A 27,758-nucleotide genomic window follows, 5' to 3' on the forward strand; every position below is an offset into this window, starting at 1 on the left:
GAATTTTATGTGGGTTTTATATTATCAAGTGACATGAGAATTTAAATTTCTTTCTTGAAAATATTCTGAGGGTACGACACTGTACGGTGCTGAACAGATCATTTTGATAAATCTACACTTAATGGTAACCAGCTTTTATCTAGATTCTGAATGTGGCTATAGCTAATGATCTTTTCTAAGCTTTTGTTTAGTTTTTCATAACGAATGGTGATTCAGTTTTAAACTATCCATGTTTTGAAGGACCACAGTTGACCATATGTTAGGCGCAATTTGTGAATTTCTAATAACTTTTTATGAGAGCAGATACAGAAAACATGGAAAGACTTACTATCCAAGGAAAGGTAGAAGGCCGAAGACCATGAGGAAGATTCCCAACAAGATGGATCGACCAAATTACAGGAATATGCAAAAGATCTATGCATGAGTTAAAAGAAATGACCAGAGACAAAGATCTTTAGAAACAGACAATACATGACATCACGATGACCACCACATTCTCTCCGCGGGGTCAGGACTGAAGAGAGAGGCAATATCTTGTCACCTGCCATTTACAATATTTTTATAACGGAATGGTGTCTGCAGTCTAAATATATGAGCAATTATTGTGGTGTCGAAAGTTAATACATTTAGACGAAGAGTCTATTGACTAATCCCTGTCTATGCAAATGAACCATATTTTGTAGCATGAAATTTGTATAGAAATGAAATTAACAGGAAAAGCATGCATTGCAACTGCTCTAGAGTGCCTTTGAAGAACACTTCAAGAAATTTCATACTGGGTGTGTACCCTATTGTAAGACAACAGTTAATAAAGGGAGAGTTTCATAAAATTGGGTTAGACTTCTTACAAGAAATCACCCCAATGAGAATGTATTACTTTAAAATGACTATAAAATTATATAATGAACTGATTACTCTAGTGGGTCCAAGAATTTTCTGTTCCATTTCCCAGTTTTTAATTTGGTCCCTATGGTTTGTGATCATTCCTCCACATTTAATGTGATTGTGATCACTATTTCTCATTTATATTCTTTCTCCCTATGATGAGTCTTCTCCAGAAGTCAGTTTTTGAGCCATCTTAATATTGAGCTACCATCTGACCTCGACACTATATCATTTCCTTCTACATCTCTACAATATTGCTTCGATGAATATTTTAGACATTGAAATAATAATAATTTTTACTTAATATGAAAAAGATCAATATTATGTGCCACTTACAGAGAGATAATTATTTTTTTGCCATTGAACTACTCATATAATATTAAATTTAAAAATTCAATTTTTCAAGCTTTGTTAAAACCAAGCTTTTCATGACCATACTTGCAGATTCTTTAAATTCAGTACCATCATAATACATATTTTTAAATGTGTAAATATTACACAAAATATATATACTATTTTATAAATTTAAAGGAAATATCTTTTAGATTGTACTAATAAAACTATATAATTAACTCTATAGAGAACATAAATATACTCCACAAACAATCCTCTCAAAGTGTTCTACGAATAATGAAAATATTTGGTCTACATTAGGACCAAAAAGATGAACATAAAAAGATGAAAGAATTGTACTCAAAATGCTCTTTTCCAATACAAACAACTCTAGTGATTTTATTTCCAATCAATTTAATTGTTCAAACAATACACAGTAAAAAAGATTCAAATCTATTAAAATCCCCGTATAAACACAAATTTGTTTTATACAAGTTGAATTAAATTGATTAGTTTTTAATAATCACGTCATACAAAACATTTACAAGTTCAAATGTACATATATCATCTTTAAATGTTAAATCATGTCAAAAATATAATTCAATAAAGCTATTATATACGTATATATTATAGAAAATTCAAATTATCAACTATCAAGTCATTTTTTTGACACATACATTGTATGACAGTAGTTCTTTATTTACTAAGAAGTATACACAAACTTACGTAAATCTCTTAGTAAACATAACCTTCATTATATATATATATATATATATATATATATATATATATATATATAGATCCGTCATGAGTCATGAATCAAGTTACAGTACGCACACCATCCAACGTCAACGTTAAGTCGACGACGTTGTGGGTGGTCAGTAACGTGACTATAAAGAAAACTGTTCTCAACTACGCCAACGCTTGTTAGTTTTAGGTTATTTTATGTAAAATAGCGTTTCTAGAATGGCTATAAGCAGTTGGTGCTGGTATCACGCAAAATTTTGAACAATCTACATTTCAACAAAATACTTTTTTTCATCATCTAAGATCACAACATCATAATTATTCTAAAAGTCTCAGTCATGTACTTAAGTACTTAAACATTATTGTTAAGACATTTATGGACAATCCTTACTTTCTGCATGGCATTCCTCAGATAAGTGTATATTCACACTAGCGCGACTAAAAATGTACTGCATAATTTATAACTCAATAAACCTTAAACGGAAAGTACCTTTTAATAACCCAGAATAGAGGTAAGGATACATCCAGTATTTTCTCTTCTTTTTCACAAAATGTTTGCAAAAAAAATGTAAATATCCACGTTTCTAGCAATACAAATGCACACTGATATGTTACAGGCTACAAGTAGAAAGTACTAGGTGGAAATTGAAGGTTGCGTTAAGGTGACTCCAACCGACGGTATTGAGCATCGCGGGATGCTCTTATAGAGCAAAGACTATATTGTTGACACAACAGAAACAGACAAAATAATAATTGTTTGATCTTGTAATTTTCCAACAGCCAAGGATAGATTATGTCCACACAACATAAGTACAGTAAATAATTTGAATTTCCCTTTTACTAAATATGGAGCTACACCAGCGATCATTATTTTACTAATTATATGTTTGCACAAGATAAATTTAAAATACGATCTGAGCTCTTGAGATATGTAACATACCAAATTTACTGCAAAATACTATTGTCATTATAATAATACATAAGATAATAGGTAAACCTAAAATCATTTACCATTCTATTACACAGATAATATATTTTTATAATTGATGGATCTAAAAATATCATAAGTGAAACTGAACATTTTCAGCAAGAATCCGTACAGATTATATAACAATCCAAATAATTACAGTTCATGGTATTCTTAGATCCTCTTAAAATGAAGTCAAGGTTATGGCAACCGAGTCAAAAATTAAAATTTTGACTTCAAATTCGCAATATTAGATTCTTTTCGTTTAATGTATTAAAACATTCACAAAATCAGAAATTTTGTTCATATAAAAATATAAAATTGCCATTTTTGTACCTTAATAAATCACTCTTACAGATTTTTTTATTATTCTGCTAAACTCACATACACACTAAACAAAACATTTTTATTTATAATAATTCCAACCTCACTACAGAAATTGTATGTTTTATAATTACCTTTTTATAACTCATAAAAATAATGACAACAGCAAAAAATCATATTTCTGTTAATATACCTTTGGCAACAGGGCATATCTAACTCTGTTGCGGTACCTGTCCCATGCTGCTCCGTATTTCTGTTTACAGTGTGAGTTATCTCGTATTGATCGGTGTAACAAAATTAAGATTGTCAACGCAATTGTAACGAGTGGCAAAGTGCATAAGACAAAAGGTATCCAAGCCAGATGTATGATAATATCTCCGACATAGTTTGGATGTCTGATACGTCCCCATAAACCAGAAGCTAATATCTTCTTTCCTTGAGAAGTCGGAATTGTTTCCAAACCTGGAAAATAAAATTGTAATATATTTTTTAAATGTAAAATTTCTTCAGAGTTATAACACAAAAAGAATACTATATCTCTTAAATCCAACTGATGAATGTCTAAAAGCTAACATATAAAGCAACAACGTATTTATTTGTATATGAACGATATTCCACAGCAAGGAACCAAAAGTAGATTGTTATCGGGATTTATATGCAGTAGTCCTAAACGATTATGCTCCAAGAGAAATAAAGCGATTTTTTAAAAACTAACGAGAACCAAAAGGTAAACTTTCTTACCATATATTAAAAATTTTACAGATAAAATCGGAAAAATCTTAACAAGCCATGTGATGTCATAAGTCCTTCAATCATCCAACGAATATTGTAGCATTTCTCTTAACCCCAAATAGTAGTAGAAGAAATACCAAATTCCAAAAGAGAAGAATATGAAGAAATAAAAAAAGATATGAAAAATCAAAAAGCCGGGGGAGGGGGGGGGGAGGAATTGTAGCAGAGAACTTAAAATATGAAGGAGAGGCTTTACGAAACCAACTTCGTGAGTTAATAGTAGAAGTGTGGGACGCCTAAGAAAGTCCATTATAATACCTATACACAAAAAGCGAGATATAACTGAATGCGCAAACTAAAGAGGAATATCCTTGTTAGAAGTAATATACAAAGTGTTCGCCATACTAATCAAAAAACGACTAGAAATATATGTGGAGAAGAATCTAGGAAAATACGAGAGAGGATTTCGCAAGGGAAGATCAACAATCGATCAAATTTTTATGTTTAAACAACTCCTGATCAATCGCTATGAAAACAACATTTCAGCACAAGTACTTTTCATTGACTACAAGGCCCCCTACGATACAATAGACAGAAAGAAATTAACCCATCAACGCCTTGTGTGACCACTTGGTTACGCAAACACGCCATCAATTAATGCTGATTGTAGCTCAACTTAACGCTAGAAATCTATTCGCAGTTCAACTTTTCGTTACTAGATGTCAGTGTATTCAATTTGTTACTGTATTACATTCAAAAGTTTGGAAGGAAAGCATAGTTTAGCTTTGTGAATTCATGCGTATTAATGAATGTGCAAATTATGGAACCGAGATTTGAGTAAGTAGTATTATTAGTGTACTATTAAGACTTTCCGGCAAGTCCACCTCCAAATGTTTTGACTAATGAAGATTCGGCTGACGAGGATAATGGTGGATTTGTAGATAATCTGTCCCGAAGACAATTATTAGCAGAAGCCGAGCTGGGTTATTTTGATGGTGCACCAGAAGATAATAGGGTTTTTAATGAGATGGAAGATAAGGAAACACCACGTATGTCATGACTTGATACAGAACCTAATACTAGTTTTTTAAAATCACTAACTTGAAAAAAGTATACTAAAAGAACTTGGATCGATGGAGATTTTGTAAAAATATCCGACTTCCCCAAAGCAGACTACTCTCCATTTAAAAATATGAGCCCTATAAATTTATTTGAATTGTTTTTCGACAACGAAATGCTAGGCCATATTTTAGACGAAACCAGAAAATACGCTCTTTTTGTGAATTGTCCTGATCCGAAGATTACCTTGGGCGAGCTCAAATGTTTTTTGGGTATTTTGATTGTGTCTGGATACAACTGTCTTCTTGGAAAAAGGTTTTATTGGGCAATGGAGCAGACATTTCCAATAAAATGGTGAAGGATGCAATGCGTCGCGACAGGTTTATCCAAATAATGCGTTTCATGCACTGTGCTGATAATACGCAATGGATTTAAATGATAAAATATGGAAATTTAGACCAGTAATCAAAAAATTACAGAGTTCTTTTCTCAAATATTATCAACCAACTGAAAATATGAATTATGATGAGTCGATCGTGAAATATTATGGTCGCAATAATTGTAAACAATTCATTAGAGGAAAACCGATAAGATTCGGTTATAAAGTATGCTGCCTTAACTCCGAAACTAGTTATCTTGTAAATTTTGAGATCTATCAAGGGAAAGTACAGATTCGAACGATTTTTACAAACTTGCATTTTGAAAGACAGCCGCTCCCCTTGTCTCGATGTTGGACACTTTGCCACAACAAAAGCTGGAGATGTAGATAACCTTTTTACTGGATTCAATTTAATGGTGTATTTAAAAGAAAAAGGATATGGTGTCACAGGAACAATAAGAGAGAACAGAATACCACAAGATGTTCCACTTGTCGATAAAAAAATTATGTCCATACGGTGTGCATCCAATTCAATAAGTAAAACGTTATTCACATTCTGAAAAAAAAAGTCCAAGTTCCTCACCCACATGTTGTTCGTAGTAGTATTCGTAGTAAGAAATGATATTGGACTATACTTACATGGTTAATTGATGCTGCAGTGCAAAATTCGTGGATACTTTATAAGTGTTCAAGAAGACCGACAACTAATTTGAATTTTCGACGTGAAATCGCGACGACTTACCTTACCAAATTCAGAAACCTTCTCATTAGACCTGGTAGACCAACAAGTAGAAATAGTCTCTTTTAACAGAATCTCTGACAACATTACGTAAGATGGTATTAACCATATCATTATACCTGTTCCTAACAAAAAACGAAGGTGGTGCGCAGAAGAAGGGTGCTGCTCAGTAGGACGTACGCAATGTGAGAAATGCGATATTTGACTCTGCATTGGATGCTTTGCCATATTTCATAAAGAGTAAATCTTATAATATTTTTATAGTATTTTGACCTAGTGTTACCATATGGTCACAGTTTGTAATGTCATATATTCGATAAACAAATAAAATTTAATAGGTTTTTCTGTTTATTTGTATTTTTCCTAACCTAAACTTGGTAAAAAACCAACAGTTTAACAAAAAAATTAATTAAGGCTTTGATGGGTTAGTAGAAACGCTAAAAGAATTCTAAGTACCAGAAAAAATAGTAAGATTAGTAAAAAATGACAATTAGAAAAACCATTTGTGCTGTGAAGTGCAATGGTACAGGCTCACAAGAATTCGAAGTAAAAAAAGATGTTCGCCAAGTGGACCCGTTGTCTACCTTGCTATTCAGTTCTAGAAAAAAATGCAAGGGTTGGTGGAATAAATAGAAATGAATCGGTTCTCACTGTAAGAAATGGAAAATAACTGGCAAGTATAGCAAAAAGACTATTCTCGGGAAAGCTCTAAAATGGGACTGAAAGTTTATTAACAAATCAAAGCATGTGGAAATGTCGAGCAAAAAAAGGAATAAACACCAGGGGCTCCTTTAAATTAGAGGTGGAGAATGGATCAGTTGTAGAATTCAAGAAAGCGGACGAATATATGTACTTAGGTACCTTATCGACTAGACATGTAAGGAAGAAACTGAAATCAACCCGAAACTGACGAAAAGCAACATATCTATGTACTGTGGCCATGAACTAAAATAATTAAGGCCAAAGATATATCTCATAATACAAAAATAAGAGTATACAAAACTGTAATTAGACCCACTATGCTACACACTGCCGAGACATGGACTATGAACAAAACCATATAAAACAAATTGGAAGTATAGGAACGAAAGTAACTTCGCAGAATGTTTGGTGGAAAAGTAGTAGAGGGAGAATGGAGAAGACGAAATAATGTAGAATTGTACCGATTGTAATAACCAAAGTAGTGAAAAACCGTAGACTAGGTTGGCTCGGACATCTAGAAAGAATGCAAGGTAATAGACAATTCAAGAATATTGATTGGAGAGTACCTGAGGGCAAAAAAGAGAGGAAGACCAAGAAAAAAATGGAGTGATATAGTGGAAGATATCAGAGAGATGGGAATCAGAGATTGGAAGCTGACAGCTAAAAAGAGAAAACGATGGAAATTATCCATCCAGCAATGGGCCTAAAAGACTTTTTTATTTTATGAATCATAGGATTCACTATTTTCACTTTAAGAACTGACAATACAATCACCGCCCGGAACGTCATTTCATTAATAATTTGATATATTGATGTATCCTTCTTTGGTTCCAAGTCGACAAGCTTGTTCAAATTTAAAAGCATAGTAAACGAATTGTGTTTTGAAAATTAGAATTGATCAGGAATAGAAATCATCGTTGAAGCTTATCAATACGCTTTCAAATGCCTTGGCAGCCAAAAAAACCTGCTTTATTATTAAAAACATAAAAACTAGTTTGCTATTCGCTCCGTGCGTGACTATGGTAGGGGTACCTTGAAACGATGCCAGCGTGCGCAGCGGCGAAATATGACAAAATTGGACCTTTTGGATTTTTTTACGCATAAATTTTATCAAAAATGGGTGCAAATACATGTTGCGTATTTAATTGTGCTGATAATAGCAAAAATAGTGAGTGTAGTTTTTATAGTTTTCCAAAGAATACATATAAATTACACAAAAGAAAAAGATGGATTCGTGCTATTAATATGAAAAAGTAAATATCACATAATTTTATTTTTATGCAATTGAAATAGGAAAAATTTAAATAATTTACCTTAAATGACATTTCATAAGGCTTCAAGCTAACTGCAGCCTGCCTGATGACTTTAGCTTTTATATCATAATTTTTACTATTATTGTTTTTAATTACATGCTCTTCCACATGCAAAAACTTGATTTGTCAGTACTAGATTTTTCCCTTTCTTTTCTGTTTGGGGTTGAAAAGATAAAGTTGATGAATTTTTAGAAACCCAGTTTTTATTACTAAATTTATTTTGTACATAAACTGAAAAAATATTATTAAAAAACTAATTTAACCTCAAATTGGGAGGTCCAAAACTGTCAAGATTAATGCGGTAGATGTCGCGTCAGTCACGCACGGAGCGAATATTAAAAAAAAAACAAAATAATACTCACTAGATAGTCCAGGACTGTAAGGATTCTTTCTAAAAGCACCCTTCAAATTGTTACTTTTTCTGTATATGAATAATCCTAAAGCATACACCAGTCCACAAATCACCAATTGCCACGTCGGTAATTCTACATTATTTTCTGTGACGTACTTCATCAAGAGTACATTGAAGAATGGAGAGGTACAGTATGACATAATCAGCAGATATCCACATCCTTCTTGTTGGTGGGTAAAGGAAGTCAACCAGGTTGATTCGAAAATTATAGAATCAAGGAAGTAATAAACGTGAAGGAGAGTGAATGTTAGGATGGTAGGTTTAATGGATAGTAGTTTTGGTCCAATTGTAAATGTATTATCTAAATTTTCAATTTTAAATGTGGGTTCCAACGTTTTTAAGAGAAACGCCAAATCGATGAATATCTGAAAATAAAATGCGTTATATAAAAATTTAATTAATATAAAAACATGTTGCAAAGTATTAGAAATATAAACATGTTTATTAGCCAACTACAGTGGCGGTTTCTCCATTGGTTCACTTGTGCAGTGACCACCCAATAAAATTTCATTGAAATAAGAGTTTTTTTAATATTGTTCTGAAGTTATTTTCTTGTGACATTTTAAAGTAATTACTTTTTAAATGGGAATAAGCCTGACGTTTCAATTTCACTTCGGAAATCGTTCTCAAAATACAAACTAATGTTTGTATACATAACTTGCATGTTTTGACAGTTTGAAAATTAGTCAACCTTCAACTTTCGGTGTAACAACGTTTTATGTGTTAAAGTGGGTCGTGTTTCGCGCCAAATTTTCTGCACGTGTTTTGTAAGTCAACGATTTCAATCGTGTAATTTGTCATTTCAAGCTAAAACGGATGTTAGTATAACCAAGTCAGTGATTACCCAAATTAACAGAGGGAAAACACAAAAGCTTTACATTGATAAGTGTAAGCAGAATATTAGAAAACGTTGCAGAGATCCTGGCGATTCGTACGTTTCGTCTAGAGAAGTGCTCAAAGAAGCTCTAAGTTGCCCTAAGTTAAAGTAATCTAAACTAGTTTCATGTTTTAAAACAATATTTATTTTAGGTGCGTATTTGTAAATGTAAGCAGTCTGCTACGGTTTGTTCTGCTGAGTTATTATTAGTGGGCAATCACGCAAAACTATTCAAAACGTTTAGAGAACTAGTTACAATGGCCAATAAAAAAATTTTTATCTCAGTATTTTTCGCTGCAAGAGCCAAAAAGTAGAAGGGTTAAAGAAGCAATCTCGTCGTCAGTGTACAGTGAAATATACAGTAGAAAACATAAGGGTTGTTAAAGCAACGGTATGTTATATATTTTCAATAACCGCTAGAAGACTCCAGTATCTTGTTGATAAAATGAAAGCAGGAGTAAATTTAAATGATCAGCGTGGCAAACATATTAACGTCTCAAAAAAACTCATGATAACAGATGGAGAGAAAATATGCGAACATATTAGGTCATTTCCGCAACAAGAAAATCATTATAGCAGAAATGCTTCTTATAAAGTTGCCTTCCAGCTGATTTAAGCATCTCAAAAATGTACAGATTATTTTTAAAAATGTACCTTGATAAAAAATCTCTACGAACACACCACGACATTTTTAAAAGTAAATTCAACTTGCGTTTTGGACTTCCCAGATCAGATACTTGTTCATAATTGTGACAAGCTCTTTATCAAACTTTCTTCTGCTAGACTCCGACAAACTTTAGTTTGGGAATATGTCTTATATAATCACTGCGCACTGACGATGCGCAGTGATTCTTGTTTACTAGTGTTGCCATGGAAACGGCCAGTTTGCTGTTTGTCAGTGTCGTAGTTGTATCGCAGAGAGTGTTTGACTTGTTGATTTGATCGTGTTGGATATTTTATTATGTTATTTTAGATTAGTGCTAAGTATATTGATAGTAGTAATTAGTGAATTATTAAGTCATTTAGTGTATTTATAGTGTGTTAAATTTAGTTATTAATAATAGTTATTTAATAATATGGCTTCTAAAGAGATAGGAACAAAAGGGCTGGGATTAAATAGCAAGGAAAGGCAATAATTTATAATGTTACTACATTTATGGAACAAGAGGCGACATATTTCGAAGCAATCGAAAACCGGTTAATACTTTTAAGGAAATTGACGTAAGTATTGTCAATGACATTTTATTTTCTTGTTATTACCTATGTACGATGTTTCATCAGATACTTTATACTATTTGCTTGAAACAGAAAATGACCGATCTCAATATGGATTATGTAAGTAAATATGATTAATGTACATTTTGTTTCTCAGTATTTTCATCTAGTAACATTTAACATTGGTAATTATAGGGGTAAGTAAGTAAGTAAGTAAATTATAGGGATAGAATTCTAGCAGCTACAGATATAAGTAAAAACACCTTAACCAAAATAAGAAAAGAAGGTAGAGAAGTAAATAAAAATGGAGCGACTAGTTCATCGTGTACAAGCCCAAAAAGAAAACGTTCTCGTTTAAAAAAATTAAATTGAGCAAAGGAGAAGTGGAAAACATCAAAAATATTATATACGACTTCTACATCATCGAGAAAAGATAACCTACAATTATTGGTAAATAGTTAAGGCTTTGATAAAAGGTAGAGTGGCCACTCATAATACAACATTTAACATAAATGATGTTGAAAATATAACAAGAATAAAATCAGAAGTTTTAATAGAAGAGTGGGCTAACATATGTAAACACGAATAAAAATAACACTCAAATCGCAAAAGAACATTTATTAGACACTACGCTGGACCACTTACAATTTTTTATTAATACTGGTTCATTCGAAGAAAGCCTTTCTGATAATGAAGATAGTAATTCAAATTCCGGAATGAACGTGTTTTCTGTGTGATATTCCTTTGTACCGTTCTAAACGTTTTAAAACTAATTTTTCACAACAAAACATTTAAAAGCTTCAAACTTCGAACACAGTTTTTTATTTTATTAAAAACCTGCATAAGTAAGTTAAGATTTTGTTTTATTCATACATGAGATCACTCTCTCTTCATAGTGGTATTTTGAAATTATTGACCATAGCACTGAAGATGGCTTTGTAAGCCGAAAGTGCTCAGCTAGGAATTAAATTTTACACACTTAAAAATACTTTTCTTTTCCCTGTCACTTAGTTGTCACAAGCGTGTACATAACATATAAGTCTTTACAATCATTACTGTCTAGAAAATAAATACATTATTTAATTAGTTAAAATAAATTACTTATTTTTTTGTGTTGTTGAAACCTTTCCTTCCTTCCTGGCAATGGTAATAAATATTGTAAGTATTGAGGAATTTGTTATTTATTAAAGTACTCCTAATATTTTACTCATTATTTTATCGAATACAACTGACTATAAACTTCATAAATATTAAAAACTATGAAAATAAAAATTGACAAATTCATTCTTCACTTTTATTGAATATACTTATAAAAAATTATTTTAAAGCTACCGGTTTCCGTCCGCCACTGGTAGAAACGATCCGCCTGTCTACGCGAAACACTACGTCACATTCCCAAACTAAAGTTTGTCGGAGTCTAGCGATGAATGTGAAAAAAAGAAAATAGAAATTGAAAGTAAAATTCAGGTTACAAAACATTAAGACAAGATAATGAAATTGCAAAAGTAAATGCTAATTATGTCGCTTTATGTAGGTACTGATTTGCAACAAGTTCTTTTTTGCCCTAATCTAACTCAATCATCAATCTTCTACCAGCGACAACTTTCTTCGTATAACTACGCTGTTCATAATATGGGGAACAATACTGCTACAATGATGCTGTGGAACGAAGTAATGGCGCATCGAGGCTCCATTGAGATAGCACCAGCATTGCTACTTTATATAGGTAACTGAAAACTTCAATCGTCTTGATCCAGGCCAAGAAAGAAAACTTGTTATTTGGTTAGATAGATGTCAAAATAACAATTGGAAAGTCATATTCCATTACTTCGACTACTACTGTTAGAAAAATACTTCACCCAAATTTAGCAAAAGTTTCTAACTAGTGGGCACAGCTTTCTGCACTGTGATAGAGACTTTGCCCTCATAGAACGCAACAAGAAACTTTCATCGGTTTATATCTCGTTGCAGATTGCAATAGCTATGAGTTAAAAACCCATTTAAAGTTATCTACATGCATCAAACATTTTTTAAAAATTATATCAAACGCAGAAAATGTAGTAAGGAAAGATCCAAAGTGCAAAATAACTCAGTGTGGATACAAATTAGCTCAGACAATTCAAATATTATACGGTTAAGAAAATCCAACGACACTATTCAACCATAGTCATCTTATTCTATAAACTCAACTAAAACGCCTATAACTGAAGTCACTCTTGCTGAAATTACAGAAGGCTATGAAGGACCACTACCAATTAAAAAAGAAAAACATGCCAATTTATTAAATATTGCCGAATATATTCCACTACAATATGTAAACTACTATCAAAATCTTAACAGTGAATAATATTATTTTGATTTGTACGTCATATAAAACATGTTTATAAGTAATTTGTTAATAATATGTACGTTTCTTAATTTCACATGTACTTCATTTTTTATTTCTAAAACAACGTTTTAACCGACGGGGATTTAACACGTTGTTTTATTAAAATATAGCATTTATGTCCATAAATGCTTGTTTTGTATAACCTAAGGTTATTTTTGTTGATATTAATGTTATGCATCCTATAGTCGTATCATATTACGCTCATAAATATATATATTTTTTTCAAAATAATCAATTATAAGGTGTTTTTTTCAATTTGTCGACAAATGTGATTTGGCGTTTACAACGTTGTTCTAGCATAGCTTTCAATTATTATGACACTAGGTCGATGATAAAGGATTTCATTTTTAAGGGAACATACAGATACCCGATCGAAAAAATGGACGCAATCCAAGGAGTGATAACCACCAACTGATTTGGTGTTCAGTAAATGTAGCAATAACTCCGAAAATATGGCATTTAGGTATAGGAAAGATTACATGAAAAATAATCAATATTTCTTAAGGACTTCAAAAGGTAAAAAATATAGAGTGTTCCATTTGAAATAATAAAGTTCTTTAGATTTCCAAAAAAACGGAAGATCTGACAACAATGTAAATACCACCATAATATCCGCCGCATAACAAGACTCCAGAAAGACACCAAAATCTATAAAAATCGTGCAAGCTGTTTTCGAGGTAATTAACGCATTCTATACATAAAACTCATTGTGTATATCAACCCCGAAAAAAAAAATAAAGTAAAAGCTGACGACAACAAAAATTAATATTTAAAAATTTCTCTTAATCTTAATTATTTACCACATATGCATTATATAAAAAGAATACATATATATTTCTAAATAATACCAAAGAGAAAAGGTTGATAAATTCTTATCTCATAATTTGCAATACAGTAAAATTGATTCAACATATTAATATATAGGTCAGTGGCGGCCGGTCAAGGTCGGCAGTGCCGACCCACACCTTTATAGCTATTATAGATTTTTTTTAATATTTAATTTAATCAGTATTTCGATAATTAATTGTGGCAGGTAATAAGTTGATGTCATTTGTTTCTGTGAAATAAAAAAAATATCTGTGAGATAATAAAGACTACATTTTATTCATGGTTTATAAAAGAATTCGTCCAATCTGAGCGTTAAGTGGTCCCTGCGTAAGACAATTTTCAAATTAATGATCCGAAATCCGAGACATCCATCCGCCTGTGTGAATTTTTAAAAATACACGTTTAGGGGTTTCGTCGGCAAGCCGATCCCAAGCTTGACGATATACATGTAAAAATCAACGGAATATTAGTTGATGAACCAAACATACATTTCTCTCCTTACGTATTTAATTGCCAAGTACGGCAAATTTAAATTTGCCGACGCCTCATTTGGATTGGCCGCAAACTGTACCTTGCGAGCGCGGGATGAAATGTTATTTCGGGCTGGATAAGTACTTAAGAACTTAGTAGTTCCTAAGTACTTATGTACAGTAAGTAGTGAAGTGATATTTAGTGCACGGACTGGCTCTTCTTTCTGGGATTTATTGTTATTTTCTAAAGTAATACTGTGATACGTTACCACTGCCGTAAATAGTTAAGGGTTAAAGGGTTTTTTGATATATTAGAAGTTTTTTTTTATTAAAGTGTAAACAAATTCAGATAATTTAACCTAAAAATGCAAGCTATGGGAGAAACTGTAAGTATTGATAAATCTGATATTGTAAATTATATTTTGCAAAATGGGTTTATTAAAAATAAGGGTCGTCCTTTGCCTAAAATGTCCCGGCTTATAAATATTAGTGCGGGGGGTAAGGGAAGTAATAGATCATTTTCAGATAATTGGTACAGCAAGTACTCATGGCTTACCAGGAGTGGAATAAAAAACTAACTTTTCTGTTGGCCTTGCATTTTATTTTCGACAAATAGGGGCAAACATCAAAATCCGTGGTATGAATCTGGTTACGATAATTTAAAGGAATTATTTAGGGCTTTACAGAAACATGATATTTCGAAAGATCATACATACAGCCAGATTAAATTAGATTTACTTGGAAAACAAAATATCTATGTTTCATTAGATAATTCCCAACGTGAAAATGCTATTAAACATAATTTGGATTTGGAATTTTCTAATTTACTTTCTGATTCGAAGACATTTAGCGGTGTATCTAAAATAACCCAAAATGAATTAATATAATCAATTAGTTACATTTTGAGTAACGTTATTGAATCTGAGATTCAGGAAACCATTTACTTTTCACTAGAAGTAGATGAAACTACCAATATATCATGTCATTCACAATTATCAATTGTTGTTCGATACGCGTTACGTGGTAATATTTATGAGAGATTTTTAGGTTTTACAGACGTGAGTAAAAGCCATAAGGCAGAATATATTTTTGGTGTTTTAAAGGACAAATAAAAATTTTTTGATATCAAAAATAAATTGGTAGGGCAAACTTATGGTGAACTCTGGTGAATTGAATGGTCTCCAGGCGAAAGTTTAAACTATTGTACCGCAAGCTTTATTTACTCACTGCCGTGCGCATAGAATGAATTTAGTTTTGCAGGATACATGTAAAAAAATTAAACAATGTCTTTTTTTTTGCCAGTTTAAGCGGATTTGTTTCATTTTTCTCAAGCTCGCCTAAAAGGACTAATGTTTTAGAACAGTTTGTTTCGAAAAAAGTGTCAACAGTTTGTCAGACGCGATGGAGTTTTAAATCTCGGTTACTTTTCACTGTAGCAGATTTTCTCAGATTCAGATCAATTCTCAATTCTCAGATTTTCGTGAACAGCTTTTGGAAGTTTTTGATTTTATTATTGAATGCGACGATTTTGAAAGTGATGATATCTCGATCCGTGAAGCAATCGATTTGAAAACTTTGTTAAATGATTACTATTTTAACATACTTTTAAATATTTTTAAGAAAGTGTTTACCCAAACTGATTCAATGTCGTTCAAAATCAGTTAACTGACTTTATTCATTTCAAAAGTAGAATAACAAAACTGGTGCAAAATCTCAGAGATTTTCGTAATGATAGTAATTTCCAGTATACAAGCAGTGACGTTTTGGACTCACTTGATATTTCCGAACCCCCCAAAAAAAGACAAAGGCATGACACCGAAACAGATCTCGAGAAACGAGTATGTTTTGAAATTTTGGATACTATTATTATGCAAATAAATACTCGTTTTTCGAATTTTGAAGATTTGCAAAATTTTGACCTCTTTGACGATTCAAAGTTTACAAGTTACGCCAAAGGATTTCCAAGATATTTATTAAACAGTTTAATTAAAAATTATCCATCATTCTTTAATAAAATAAAATTAGAAAATGAATTAAAAGTTTTATATGCTGATCCAAATATTTTCGGAAGGTGGGATAAGTTACAAGATATGTATAATTTTATATACTGCAATTCATTACAACAAACTGTTACCGAAATTAATAAATTATTGTCATTAATTCTCTGATTACCACCAACTTCTGCCTCAAATGAACGAGATTTCTATTGTCTCAAAAGAATCAAAAACGTATTGCCGAAACACCATGAAACAGGAGAGAATGTCAAGCTTGTCTCAAATGTCAATAGGAAAAAAACTTTTAAAATCTCTCCAAAACTCTAATAAATTTTACGATGACGTTATAACCCATTTTGCTACTTCCAAACAACGTAGACTAGAGTTAATTTATAAACATGTTTAGGTTCTTAATTTATAGGAAAAAACAAAAAATCTCCTATGATGATTGAAGTCTTTTTATTAGACGGTATACCTATCTGAGACAAAAAAAAACCTTGCCGACCTTGTCTCTAAAGCCACGAGCCGCCACTGATATAGGTATCTAATTTACATAACTTTCATGCATTTTAATTGCACATATCAATATAATAAAAACGTTATCAAGGATATTCATATCTGGTGTAAAACCACAAGGTAAAATATAAATAAACAGTTGAGTAAACCGAATAAACAAATTTCTACTGATAAAAACTCACGATGGGAATGTTAAGGAATTATTCCGTATTTTAAATAATTTTCCCACAACCAACAAAGTCTGAAGGGATTATTTTTAATGAAATGATTATATTGATTAGCTGCTTAGTCTCTTCACATAAGTTTAGCTTGTATAACAAATCGGCTAGACATAACCAACACGCGTGTTTAATTTTCATAATTGAAGATTGGTCCTTTTTATCTGGAAGATACTATATCATCACCACGAATCAATTAAAAATCTATAAACGTTAATATCTTAGACAAAAGCGGACCTGTTTTGTTGTTCTGTTGTTTTGTTTAAATGTTACAGCAATTAATTCCTTTGTTTTTTACAATTGTAACATTCCAAATTCCACAAAGACCCGACGAGAAGTTTTGACAAATTTAGCATTTAGCTTTATGTACAACCACCAGACGAATCCAAGCCAAAATGTCTATATACCCAAGACAATAAGGATTCGACTAAAGGAGATCTGTCATTTGGATGAAGATATCGTGCCAGTTCAAAGAACTCCGGGAGCAATTGGGAGGTGTAGTGACTGGATGGAAAAAGAATCGAAAAACGAAATATTTTTGTTCGATTTGTAAAAAGTCTCTTTGTTTGGAACATGTAAATCCAATTTTCAATGACTGTAACAATATTCCGGCTTAATTTTATTATGTTTTTGCCATCTCTATATTTTTTATGATAAGTCTTAGTGAAATAATGTTCTTATTTTGTTTAAGATAGTTCTTGAAGACTGATATTTTATGTTACATAAACAGCTGGAAAAAAGTCAAACAGTAAGGAAGACTTGGATACAACTGCAAACAGACCAAAGTAAAAAGGAATATGACGACTGCCGAAAACAAGAAAAATAATACGCACAAAGAAAAAGGAACTATGAACAACAAAAATATGAAGCTATGGAGAGACCGGCCCAAACCAGGCTCCAGAGAATTCTATAAAGCAATTTCCTCTGAGAAAAGAGGACATAGAACCAATTCCATCCATACACTGAGAGATAATCAAGGCCGTATGATAATCGACGGTAAAGAAGTAACTGAAGAATGGAAAGAGTATTTTGGGACCTTCTAAACATCATAAAGGAAGAACAGCACAAAGAAGAGATCTATATCACAGCGGGCATGCCCGTCAAAAATCCCTCCTTTGAAGAAACCCAAAAGGTCTTAAATAAGCTGAAAAATCACAAAGCGCCGAGTATGGACGAGATACCAGCAGGACATTTGAAATATGGGGTAGACGCACTACATCGCCAAATCCACCAGCTAATAACGCACATATGGTTAGAAGAAAGGATACCAGCACGATGGAAGGAAAACATAATAGTGCCCATCCACAAAAAAGGGGACAAAACAAAATGCGCGAATTATAGAGTAGACTAATCCCTTATTCTGAAAATGTCCTAGGCGAATATCATGCCGGTTTTAGGGCAAATAGATCAACAATAGATCAACTATTCACGCTGAGACAACTTCTAGAAAAGGGATGGGAGTATAACAGACCTATACACAATCTTTTCATAGATTTTCGACAGGCATATGATAGCGTAGAAAGAAGCCAAGTATGGAATGCCATGGCGGAGTTCTCAATATCAAAGAAACTCATTCGGATGACCAAAGTCTGTATGGAGGGTGGAATATCTAAAGTACGTGTAAATAATAAACTGTCTGGCAGCTTTGAAATCAACAGTGGACTCAAAAAGGGTGATGCGTTATCTCCACTACTTTTTAACCTTGTATTAGAGAAAGCCATGAGGTCGGCCGAAATAAAAACAGAATTGCTATCGGTTCAAGGTCCCAAGCTATTACTCGCATATGCAAATGACATAGATCTCGTTGGAGACTCCATCCTATCCACGAAAGACATCTTCAACAAGGTGGAAGGAGCAACAAGTGAAGTAGGGCTGAAGATTAATGAAGAGAAGACGAAATATATGTGTATAAATAGAACGACACGAAGAGACAGAATAGGACAAAATGTGACGGTCAACAACTTCAATTTCGAAAGAGTACAACGTTTCAAGTATCCGGGGGCCGTAATCACAGCTGACAACGATGTTACTGAAGAAATAAAAGACAGAATCCAATCTGGAAACCGCTGTCTATTCGCACTGGATAAGCTCATAAAATCAAAAAATCTTACAAGAAGTTCAAAGATAAAAATCTATAAATCCATCGTCAGACCTGTAATAACATACGGATGCGAAACTTGGACCATGACCAAAGCAAACGAAGAAAAGCTCAGACGCTTTGAACGAAAAATACTTAGAAAAATTTTCGGACCTCACCATGACATCACCAGAAACCAGTATAAGATCAGAACCAATATCGAATTAAAAGCACTCTACAATGACGCCGATATTGTCCAAGAAATTAAATCACAGCGACTAAGATGAGCAGGCCACGTGCACACACTGCATAACGAGAGACTTGTAAAACTGGTATGGGAGGAGATTCCCACAGGCAAAAGACCACTCGGTTGTCCCAGAATGCGATGGAGAGATAACATCCAAGCAGATCTCTGGAAAATGAACATTCCATTTGACCCTAGGTTGATGGAAGACCGAACAAATTGGAAAAAAGTTGTACAGTCAGCCAAGACCCACCCAGGGTTGTAGCGCTACGTGATGATGATCATATGTTATGTTCTAATTTTAAATTAACTGTAATATGTTTAGTAAAAAAGAGAATAAATCAAACTATTACAAAAATTGTGGACTATTTTTTGTGCTACGTAAATAAACATTTTAAATAAGCAAAATATGTCAATAATAATAAATAATGTTAAAAAAACTACAAGCAATAGATTATTTTATTAAAATTTAAACAAAATGCATCCAGAGGGCTATTTTTATGACCGGTGTAGTAGACCGTGTGCTACTACCGATACACAAAATTAAACTGCGTCTAGTGAAAGGTTAAAACTTGTCCAGTCGAGATCGTAAAAACCAAAAACTATAACGAAGCCTGAAGAAATCGTGAGCTTAAACATATCAGCGAAGAGATTATTTTTACGAAAACTATTATCTTGATTGACTGTTTAAGATTGCATGTTCACATATGATTTCCCGGAAATGCGTGTGGGCGTTTTTAAGTATTTTACAACTACGAATTATTTTATAACAATTTACATTGGTAGGCTTTTAATTTAAAAATATCATCCGAGTAACTTTTAATACCTACATGGTCAAAAAAAAACAATTTTGAAGCGAACCTTCCATACTGGCGCTGTATTACTTTTTCTCTATAGTAAAACACTGAGGCGGGCGTCACGATATAGCAGTCTTCACATCGATTCACTACTCTCCATCAATTCGTTTCTAGTCATCATATACTTCATCTAATTTACTTACCGTTGCACGTCATCCCCGTGAGGTCACATGATACCAACACGAAATATTTAGGCGGTAGGTGTGTTCTTTTTTATAATCACTTTGCCGAGTACACTGGCATTACAGCCACTAGTCATATTTTATTATATACGCGTAGTAATAATATTTAAAGATTTCTATTAATGTTAACTTAAAAAGAAATACACAATAATATGTTTTATTTAATTTGTATAAATGCATTATAAAGCGTTTTTATGAAGAACATTTGTTCGGAACACACTGTAACTGTAATCGAACGAAGGTGATATTTTGGCATAAATTGGTAACACTTATTTGACAGTTGCAGTGTTGACACTTTTTGTACTTGTGGATACCTCTTGTTTTATATTTTTACCTATTTAATAAAATCTGTTCTTTTTAGAACAAAATTAGTGTGTATTATTTCAAATATGTCACGTAAGAATTTAAATAGGCGTTGTAAAGAGATAGTAGCTTCTTTGATTCATATATTTAATCAATCAATCAACAACTATTTGATTTAAAATGGATTCAGGTTTTTTTTATACTTTGGCAACTATGTCAACTTCGATCTCTGTCAATGATAATGACGTGCAACGGTAAGTAAATTAGATGGACTGTACATATTTATTCTATCCTCTGGCAAATATTAAATGAAACTATAAATCACAAATCACGCTTCGTAAGTATTCAAAAGTAGCCGAAATCACGTGTCTATCATACATTCTCGGAAATTTTGAATTCGATCACTGCCAATAGAAAAATGACTAAAAAATACAGACATTAAATGAAAAGTAAAAACTTAAAAGAATATCTGTCAATAAAAGAAGTCAGAGCAATGGCTTTAGCACAATCTTCGATACTAAGAACTATGATCAATCATAGGTAAACAAAATGTAAGTGTCCACATGACATAATGATAACAGTTCCCAAAGCCACCTCGTCGTATTACAAAATAACTCCAAAATAATCATATTTAAAAAAGTCCTAAATTGTGGGTGGCAAATTCATTTGGCTCTATAAAATGAACCAAGGCATATTTTGACATGACACAAAAAACACAATGCTTAGGAGACATGGTTGCAACCGAAAAATAAGGTTTTACGAAAATTCGCAAACGGAATTATTCCACAGGATGTTTCAAAGTTAGAATAATAAAACCACGTTTTAATTAACCCCATACAATAAGTGAAATATAAAATTTTATCAAAAAACTGACTATACCAAATTAAAATTTATAAATTTATACACAGTGTGCTAAAAAAATCATCAAAATAGGGATAAACAAAAAAATTGAAATACTTTGAATTTGACCAAAATTTTCTCCGTTGCGTTTTTTTTTGCGTAATAAATTGCATTAAGATGCCATACGAAAATAGCTTCAGAATAATCTTATTCACTTGCAATGAGATCCAAATGGATCTTGATTCTCTATCACATAAAAGAGGTCAATTAATCTGGACAAATTTAATATTATATCATGTTACCACTTGCTTGTTAAATGGACTTCAACTAGAATATTTCTAGAACTAATTTCATTCATTTATGATTTACTTTATCTTTATCAAAAATTAATTTTACTGTGCATTATGATCATGTTATTTCTTCTAAGCTGATAGCTTCTAAGATATTGGCTTATATTTATAGAAACAGCAGAATTTCAAAATGTGACAGCAATTAAAACCTAATACGTTACTCTTGTTATAGCATCTGAAATCCTTCATATGACATTCATAATAATTTCGAAAAAGTGCAAAATAAATTTATTAGAAAATTGTATATAAAATATTTTACTAATGTTTGTATTTTGAGAACGATTTTCGAAGTGGAAATTGAAACGTCAATAAACATACTTTAACCTTTAATTATGGCTTATTCCCATTTAAATAGTAATTAAATTTATTAGATTCTTTGCATGCAAAATCAATATGCCGTTAAGTAGGTATTATCTATACAAATAGAAACGAAAAGCAGTCTAATTCATTCTAACCTTGACTGTCCAGAATTGTTGTCTCCAAAAAACATGTGCTATATGATCCCAGTCACATATGAATTGGAACAAAACTATTATGCAACACAATTTTATTATTCTGAATTAGAATTTGTATAATTATTATAAATTAAACGGTTTAGATTAAGCTTATTTGATACTATGTGGTTTTGCCAACTAATCAACAATATATATTTTTATTAACTACAGTAATTATAAACAAATAAAGAGGAAAAGTAATGTCTGGCACAAATTAATTTTACCATCACCTGAAGTACGTGTTGAAGAAATAATTTATGAAGTTAGTTTACAGTTGAATTAATTTAGTTGCTTGTCAAAATGGTTCACAGAAAGTGTTTAGCTAATTATTTATGAAATTCCATTAACAAAGGACTTTATGGACATTGCTCAAAATTTAAATATTCCTCAAGGAACTGATGCGAAATATAATTTCACAATCTAAAAAAAATGGGTTATGTTACAACGAAAGTTAAAGAGATTACTGAAAGAGACAAGCGTGCTATTTAGGTACTTATTAAACAACATCTTTTCTTGAGAATTGGCTGTAAAATGGGCCCATGCTGTTATTGGACAAATTTAAAGACATTTGTTTGAGGATAATGTAAAGTAAAGATATTCAAATGCCAGGGGAAGAGTATGACAGATTGTCTCAAAAGGAAGGTTAAGTTCCTGATATCTGTGATTGTCTGGGGTTGTATCTCATGTCAAGGAGATGAACATCTCCTCTTAATGAATGGCGTTGTCAATGCTAGGAAGTACAAAAGTATTTAACAAAAAAAATTATTGCCGCCCATTAATAAAATTCAACTACCAAATGGAAAATTTATATTTCAACAAAATGACACAGTCATACAGCTAAATCTGTAACATAATGGTTTCAGGAACTAAACATTCCTTTTTTAAAATGGTCTTCAAGCAGTCCTGATCTAGCCCCTATCGAGACTCTTTGGTATCAGATGAAAAATGCATTTTAAACTACATGAGTTTACACAATTCCTCTATTAAAGGGTAAAGTTCAGGAAATTTGGAATACTTTCAACCAGATTACTGCCAAACGTTAGTAGGTGATGCCAACTATGCCAAAAAGAATTGATGCTGTTTTAAAATCATAAGGGTGACTCCAGACAGTGGTAATGCTGACTAAATATTTGGTCCAATTAATTTGTACCAGACATTACTTTTTCTTTTTGTTTATTTTATAATTCATCATCATCAGTGGCATTACAGCTCGTTATGAGCCAAAGACTTCTTCAGGACAATCTTCCATTCGCCCCTGTCTCTGGCAACTCTTCTCCATGCTTTAACTCCGATGGATTTTAGATTATCCTCTATGTTATCTTGATACCTAAGTTTTGGTCTTCCTCTGGCTCGTCTTTTTCAAAATTTTTCTGATTGTTGCATCTTCATCTCGCCTAATTACATGTCCTATCCATCGAAGTTGTGCTAATTTAATACATTTTACAACGTCAGGTTCCTCAAAACTTCTATATAACTCAAAATGTAGCGCCTACGCCACAAACCCTGTTTTTGGATTCCTCCATATATTTTCCTTAGAATTTTTCTCTCGAAACGTTTTATTTTATAATTATTGTTGTTAATAAAAGTATAAGACATTGTTAATTAATTGGCAATACCACATAGTATCAAATAAGCTTAATCTTATCCGTTTAATTTATAATAGTTAAAAAAAATTTTAATTCAGAAAAATAAAATTGTGTTGTATTGGTTTTGGTTCAATTCATATGTATCTGGCTCAGATAACTTTTGTTATTAATTACCATAAATGTACTTACAGTAAATTCTCAGCAAGATCAAGGATTCTAAGCAGTGGCAATAAACCTTACATTGACTTGAATACTGTTAAGTACCTTAAAGAGCAAATTATCCCAATTGTTATGAGTATTTTTTATATATTTTGTATTCTTTTTAACTGTATTAATATAATTCTGTTTATAGTTTGAATTATTTTATTGTCCAATTAGTTGTAACATGCATCTTTGTTAAATTTATTAGTCTACTTGTAAACTTCATTTTTCGTAATAATTAATGTTAACATGGACCTTAGTTCAACAGGTAACTGAAATCAACTATTATTTTTTGAAGATAAGTAAAAACCAATAAAAATAATTCTCAAATATAGACCACTTCACAATGTTTTGCTTGTTTTTTCAGAAAATAGAGAAAAAGACAGCAGAGCAAGGAAAAATCCTGTTTTTAAAGAATAAAGATGCTTTGACATTAAAGTTGAAATTCATACAAAAATCTAAGTGGGAGTTATCTAAAAAAACGGAATGTGACACTCCAGGAGTGACCGAGGAGAGGAAGCATATCTTTCTCATTGTTTACTAATGGAGTGATGGTTTTTAATATAATTTAATTTGATCCAATTCAATTTTATTGTATAATTTTATATTGTTTTAATTCTATTTTATTTTACTTTATTTTATTGCGTTGTGTGATCTTTCGTTACATTACATTTCCTTTTTTCACATCTCTACATGATCCATTGTACCAATCAATGCATTCCATCCATAGCCCATGATAAGAAAGCTATGCTTCCAATAATTAATCAACTTTTACCTATCTTAAAAAAGCTGTTTTGTTGTTAACAAGATGTTTGTTAAATACATAAATATTTAAAATATTAAAATATACATATTTAAAAATACTTACTGTAGCTATAAGTGATGCTCTAAAAAACAGCAGCTTCAAATCAACTACTGAAAACAATCGTGGATTCAATTCCCTGCCAATGAAAAATCCATACATCCTGCTCTTCCCAACAGCAAATTTATTGAGAGCACTAATTGGTACATAAAAGCTCCTAACATATGTAAAAACTGATGTTATGATTCCTAACGAAATAAAACCAATCAAAAATTGGAACAGATGATCAACAATGTAGGATGCTACATCAATTTTTTTAAATTGTAATCCCAGAAATATAAAGAACAATATTAAGAAATTCAGTAATCCATTTAATACATAATCAAATTTACTATATTTGTTGGGAAGGCCACTAACTTTGGCACCTCCTGCAGGAATAGCACTTAAGAGAGCAAGTACAAGAAAATAGCCAGCAATACCCAATAAGGATTTAGCGTCAAAGAATGTAGAATACAATCTTAAATGGTGTAAGCTTGGTTGACCCAAAAAGGAACAACGAGATTCTGTACAAAAAGTATAGAGAGTTATTATAGACAAGGGTATTAATGGAATCAATAGTAAGGCACCATATATACCACCAAATTCAACAAATTGTTTGTTTCCAACATATTCATCAATTTCTTTTTGAGACTTCTTCTCAATTAGTTCATCATCATCAGAAAATTCACCTAGACGCTTTGTTATGGTGACTGAGTCAAAGTGTTTTAGATGAACTATTCTCTCAATATCTTTATTTTGAGAAGAGCGTGTAAACCTACGCGTAAGACCAACAGCATCTATAGGTTCGGCACCACTAGTTTTCTTCAAGTCCTAGAAATAATAGTATTTAGAACAAGTAAACAATAATTACACCTTATAACTTACTTCGATATCTTTATCTTCAATATCTGTATTCCTAGTTCGCCCTCGAACAGTAGCTTTTGGTTTTTCCTTAATTTCTGGGATACTGTCTGCAGTGTCAGAATCAGTGTCAGTATCAACAATAATTTTTTGTTTCTTAGGTTGTATCTCTAAAATAGATTACATGGTGTTATGACAACAATAGAAAGTCTGTTACTGAAATTTAATCAATTGCAAGGTTTATAAAAAAGATAAATTAATAAACTTTATTTAAAATTATCAAAATTTATTTAAGAGTGGTCTAGGTAACAGATTAATTACTACTTTTTACAGATTTTAAAAGAAAAAATTATTTTATTTTCATTTTTTGAGTTGGCCTTAGATAAACAGTAACTTTTTTTACTTATATATGTACCTTTTTCATTTTATGTCTTTCATTGATGACAAAAATGATACAGCAGAAAATTTTTTTAACCTTTGTCTTTTTGTTGATTTATATAAAAAAGGATGAGATTCACTCAGTAGTAGTTGTGAATAAAAACTTAAGTATTGGAAATTGGTTGCTCAAATATTTTTGTAAATCTGTAATTCACTAAAAATGATCTGTAATTCACTAAAAATGATCTATAATTCTCAAACAGTTAAATATTAAACTGTGAATTCAATGTAATATTCTTAAATTTGATTATTTAGTTAGTAAAATCTACCAGAGGACAGAGAATGAGTTGCAAAAGAGATTGACAAAAATGTCTCAGTTTAGTGTCAACTGAAGGTATAAATTACAAGAAAATAAGTTTTTAACTTTTAAAAGCTCCTAACTCATATTTTCAAAATTTCAATAAGACATTCCCCTTTCTTGTAAATTTGCAATTTATAACCAAAAGATTACCTTTTTCTTTATCAACAAGCAACTCATTAGTACTTCTAATTGGAGATCTCTTTGATACAAGCGGAATAGGAGTAGAGGTTTTTGGGGTAGCGGTCGCATTTTTAACTCTAGATGGGCTTTTTACCCTTTCAGTTCTGGTAGGAGTAGGAAGTCTTGTCTTAGTCTCTGACTTAGTTCTGGCGGGACTTGTTCTATTTGGACTTTTTTGTCTAGCTGGACTTTTTGTTCTTGCAGGACTTCTTTGTCTACCTGGACTCTTCCTTCTGACTGGACTTTTTGGTCTCACTGGACTTTTCGGTCTGGCAGGACTTTTTGTTCTTCCAGGACTTTTCGGCGGTCTTCCTGGACTCATCTTACGAGTTCCACTGCTTTGAGTGGTAGATTCCGTTTTCACTTTATCTGAAGCAACTTTAGAACTCGATTTTCCTTTGCTCGTCATTCTAAAACCAAAAGATTTTGAAATATTTAAAGCGTTTTGTAATGTAAACAACGAGGCTTCAGATGAGGTTATATTGGTTTAAGGATGAAAATAGAATATTTTAAAATGCAAATAAATTTACCAACGCAGCATTCATTCAAGAGAACATCAATGTACTAACCTTTTACTTTATAATAAAATTCCGTTGCTCACAATCGCAATACTTTCCACTGAACTTCTCTGTTAAAAGCAAGCGACGCCGTGTAATGACGCTTAAAGTTAAAACCATAAAACCTCTGATCAAAATAATAACTGTGATTGGCTGTTTAAAACGTCAAGTCAAGTTAATGTCTAAACTCATAATATAAAATTGATAAATGAAACATTTAATACCAAATGCCAAAATACCATGAAAAAAATTTAAATTAAATATTAAATGAATTTTTAAAACTTTTATTTCATAGTTTAAAACCTTTGTCTGAATATAATATCAACCCCTTTCGCGTTCGCCCATAA

General features: G+C 31.8%; 1 protein-coding gene across 1 annotated transcript; it reads right to left on the minus strand.

The window, feature by feature from the left end:
• Positions 1 to 340: 340 nt before the first annotated feature.
• LOC140443371 (delta(14)-sterol reductase TM7SF2-like) lies at positions 341 to 27,578 on the minus strand. Its single transcript, XM_072534602.1, has 6 exons — positions 27,424 to 27,578; positions 26,825 to 27,264; positions 25,960 to 26,105; positions 25,102 to 25,905; positions 8,543 to 8,957; positions 341 to 3,718 (listed from the first exon to the last, which is right to left on the minus strand). Exons 2-6 carry the CDS (start codon positions 27,261 to 27,263, stop codon positions 3,441 to 3,443), a joined length of 2,082 nt encoding a protein of 693 aa, XP_072390703.1. The 5' UTR covers position 27,264; positions 27,424 to 27,578; the 3' UTR covers positions 341 to 3,440.
• Between the last annotated feature and the right edge of the window lie 180 nt (positions 27,579 to 27,758).

This window comes from Diabrotica undecimpunctata, chromosome 6 (genome assembly GCF_040954645.1).
Source record: "Diabrotica undecimpunctata isolate CICGRU chromosome 6, icDiaUnde3, whole genome shotgun sequence".
Lineage (NCBI taxonomy): Eukaryota > Metazoa > Arthropoda > Insecta > Coleoptera > Chrysomelidae > Diabrotica > Diabrotica undecimpunctata.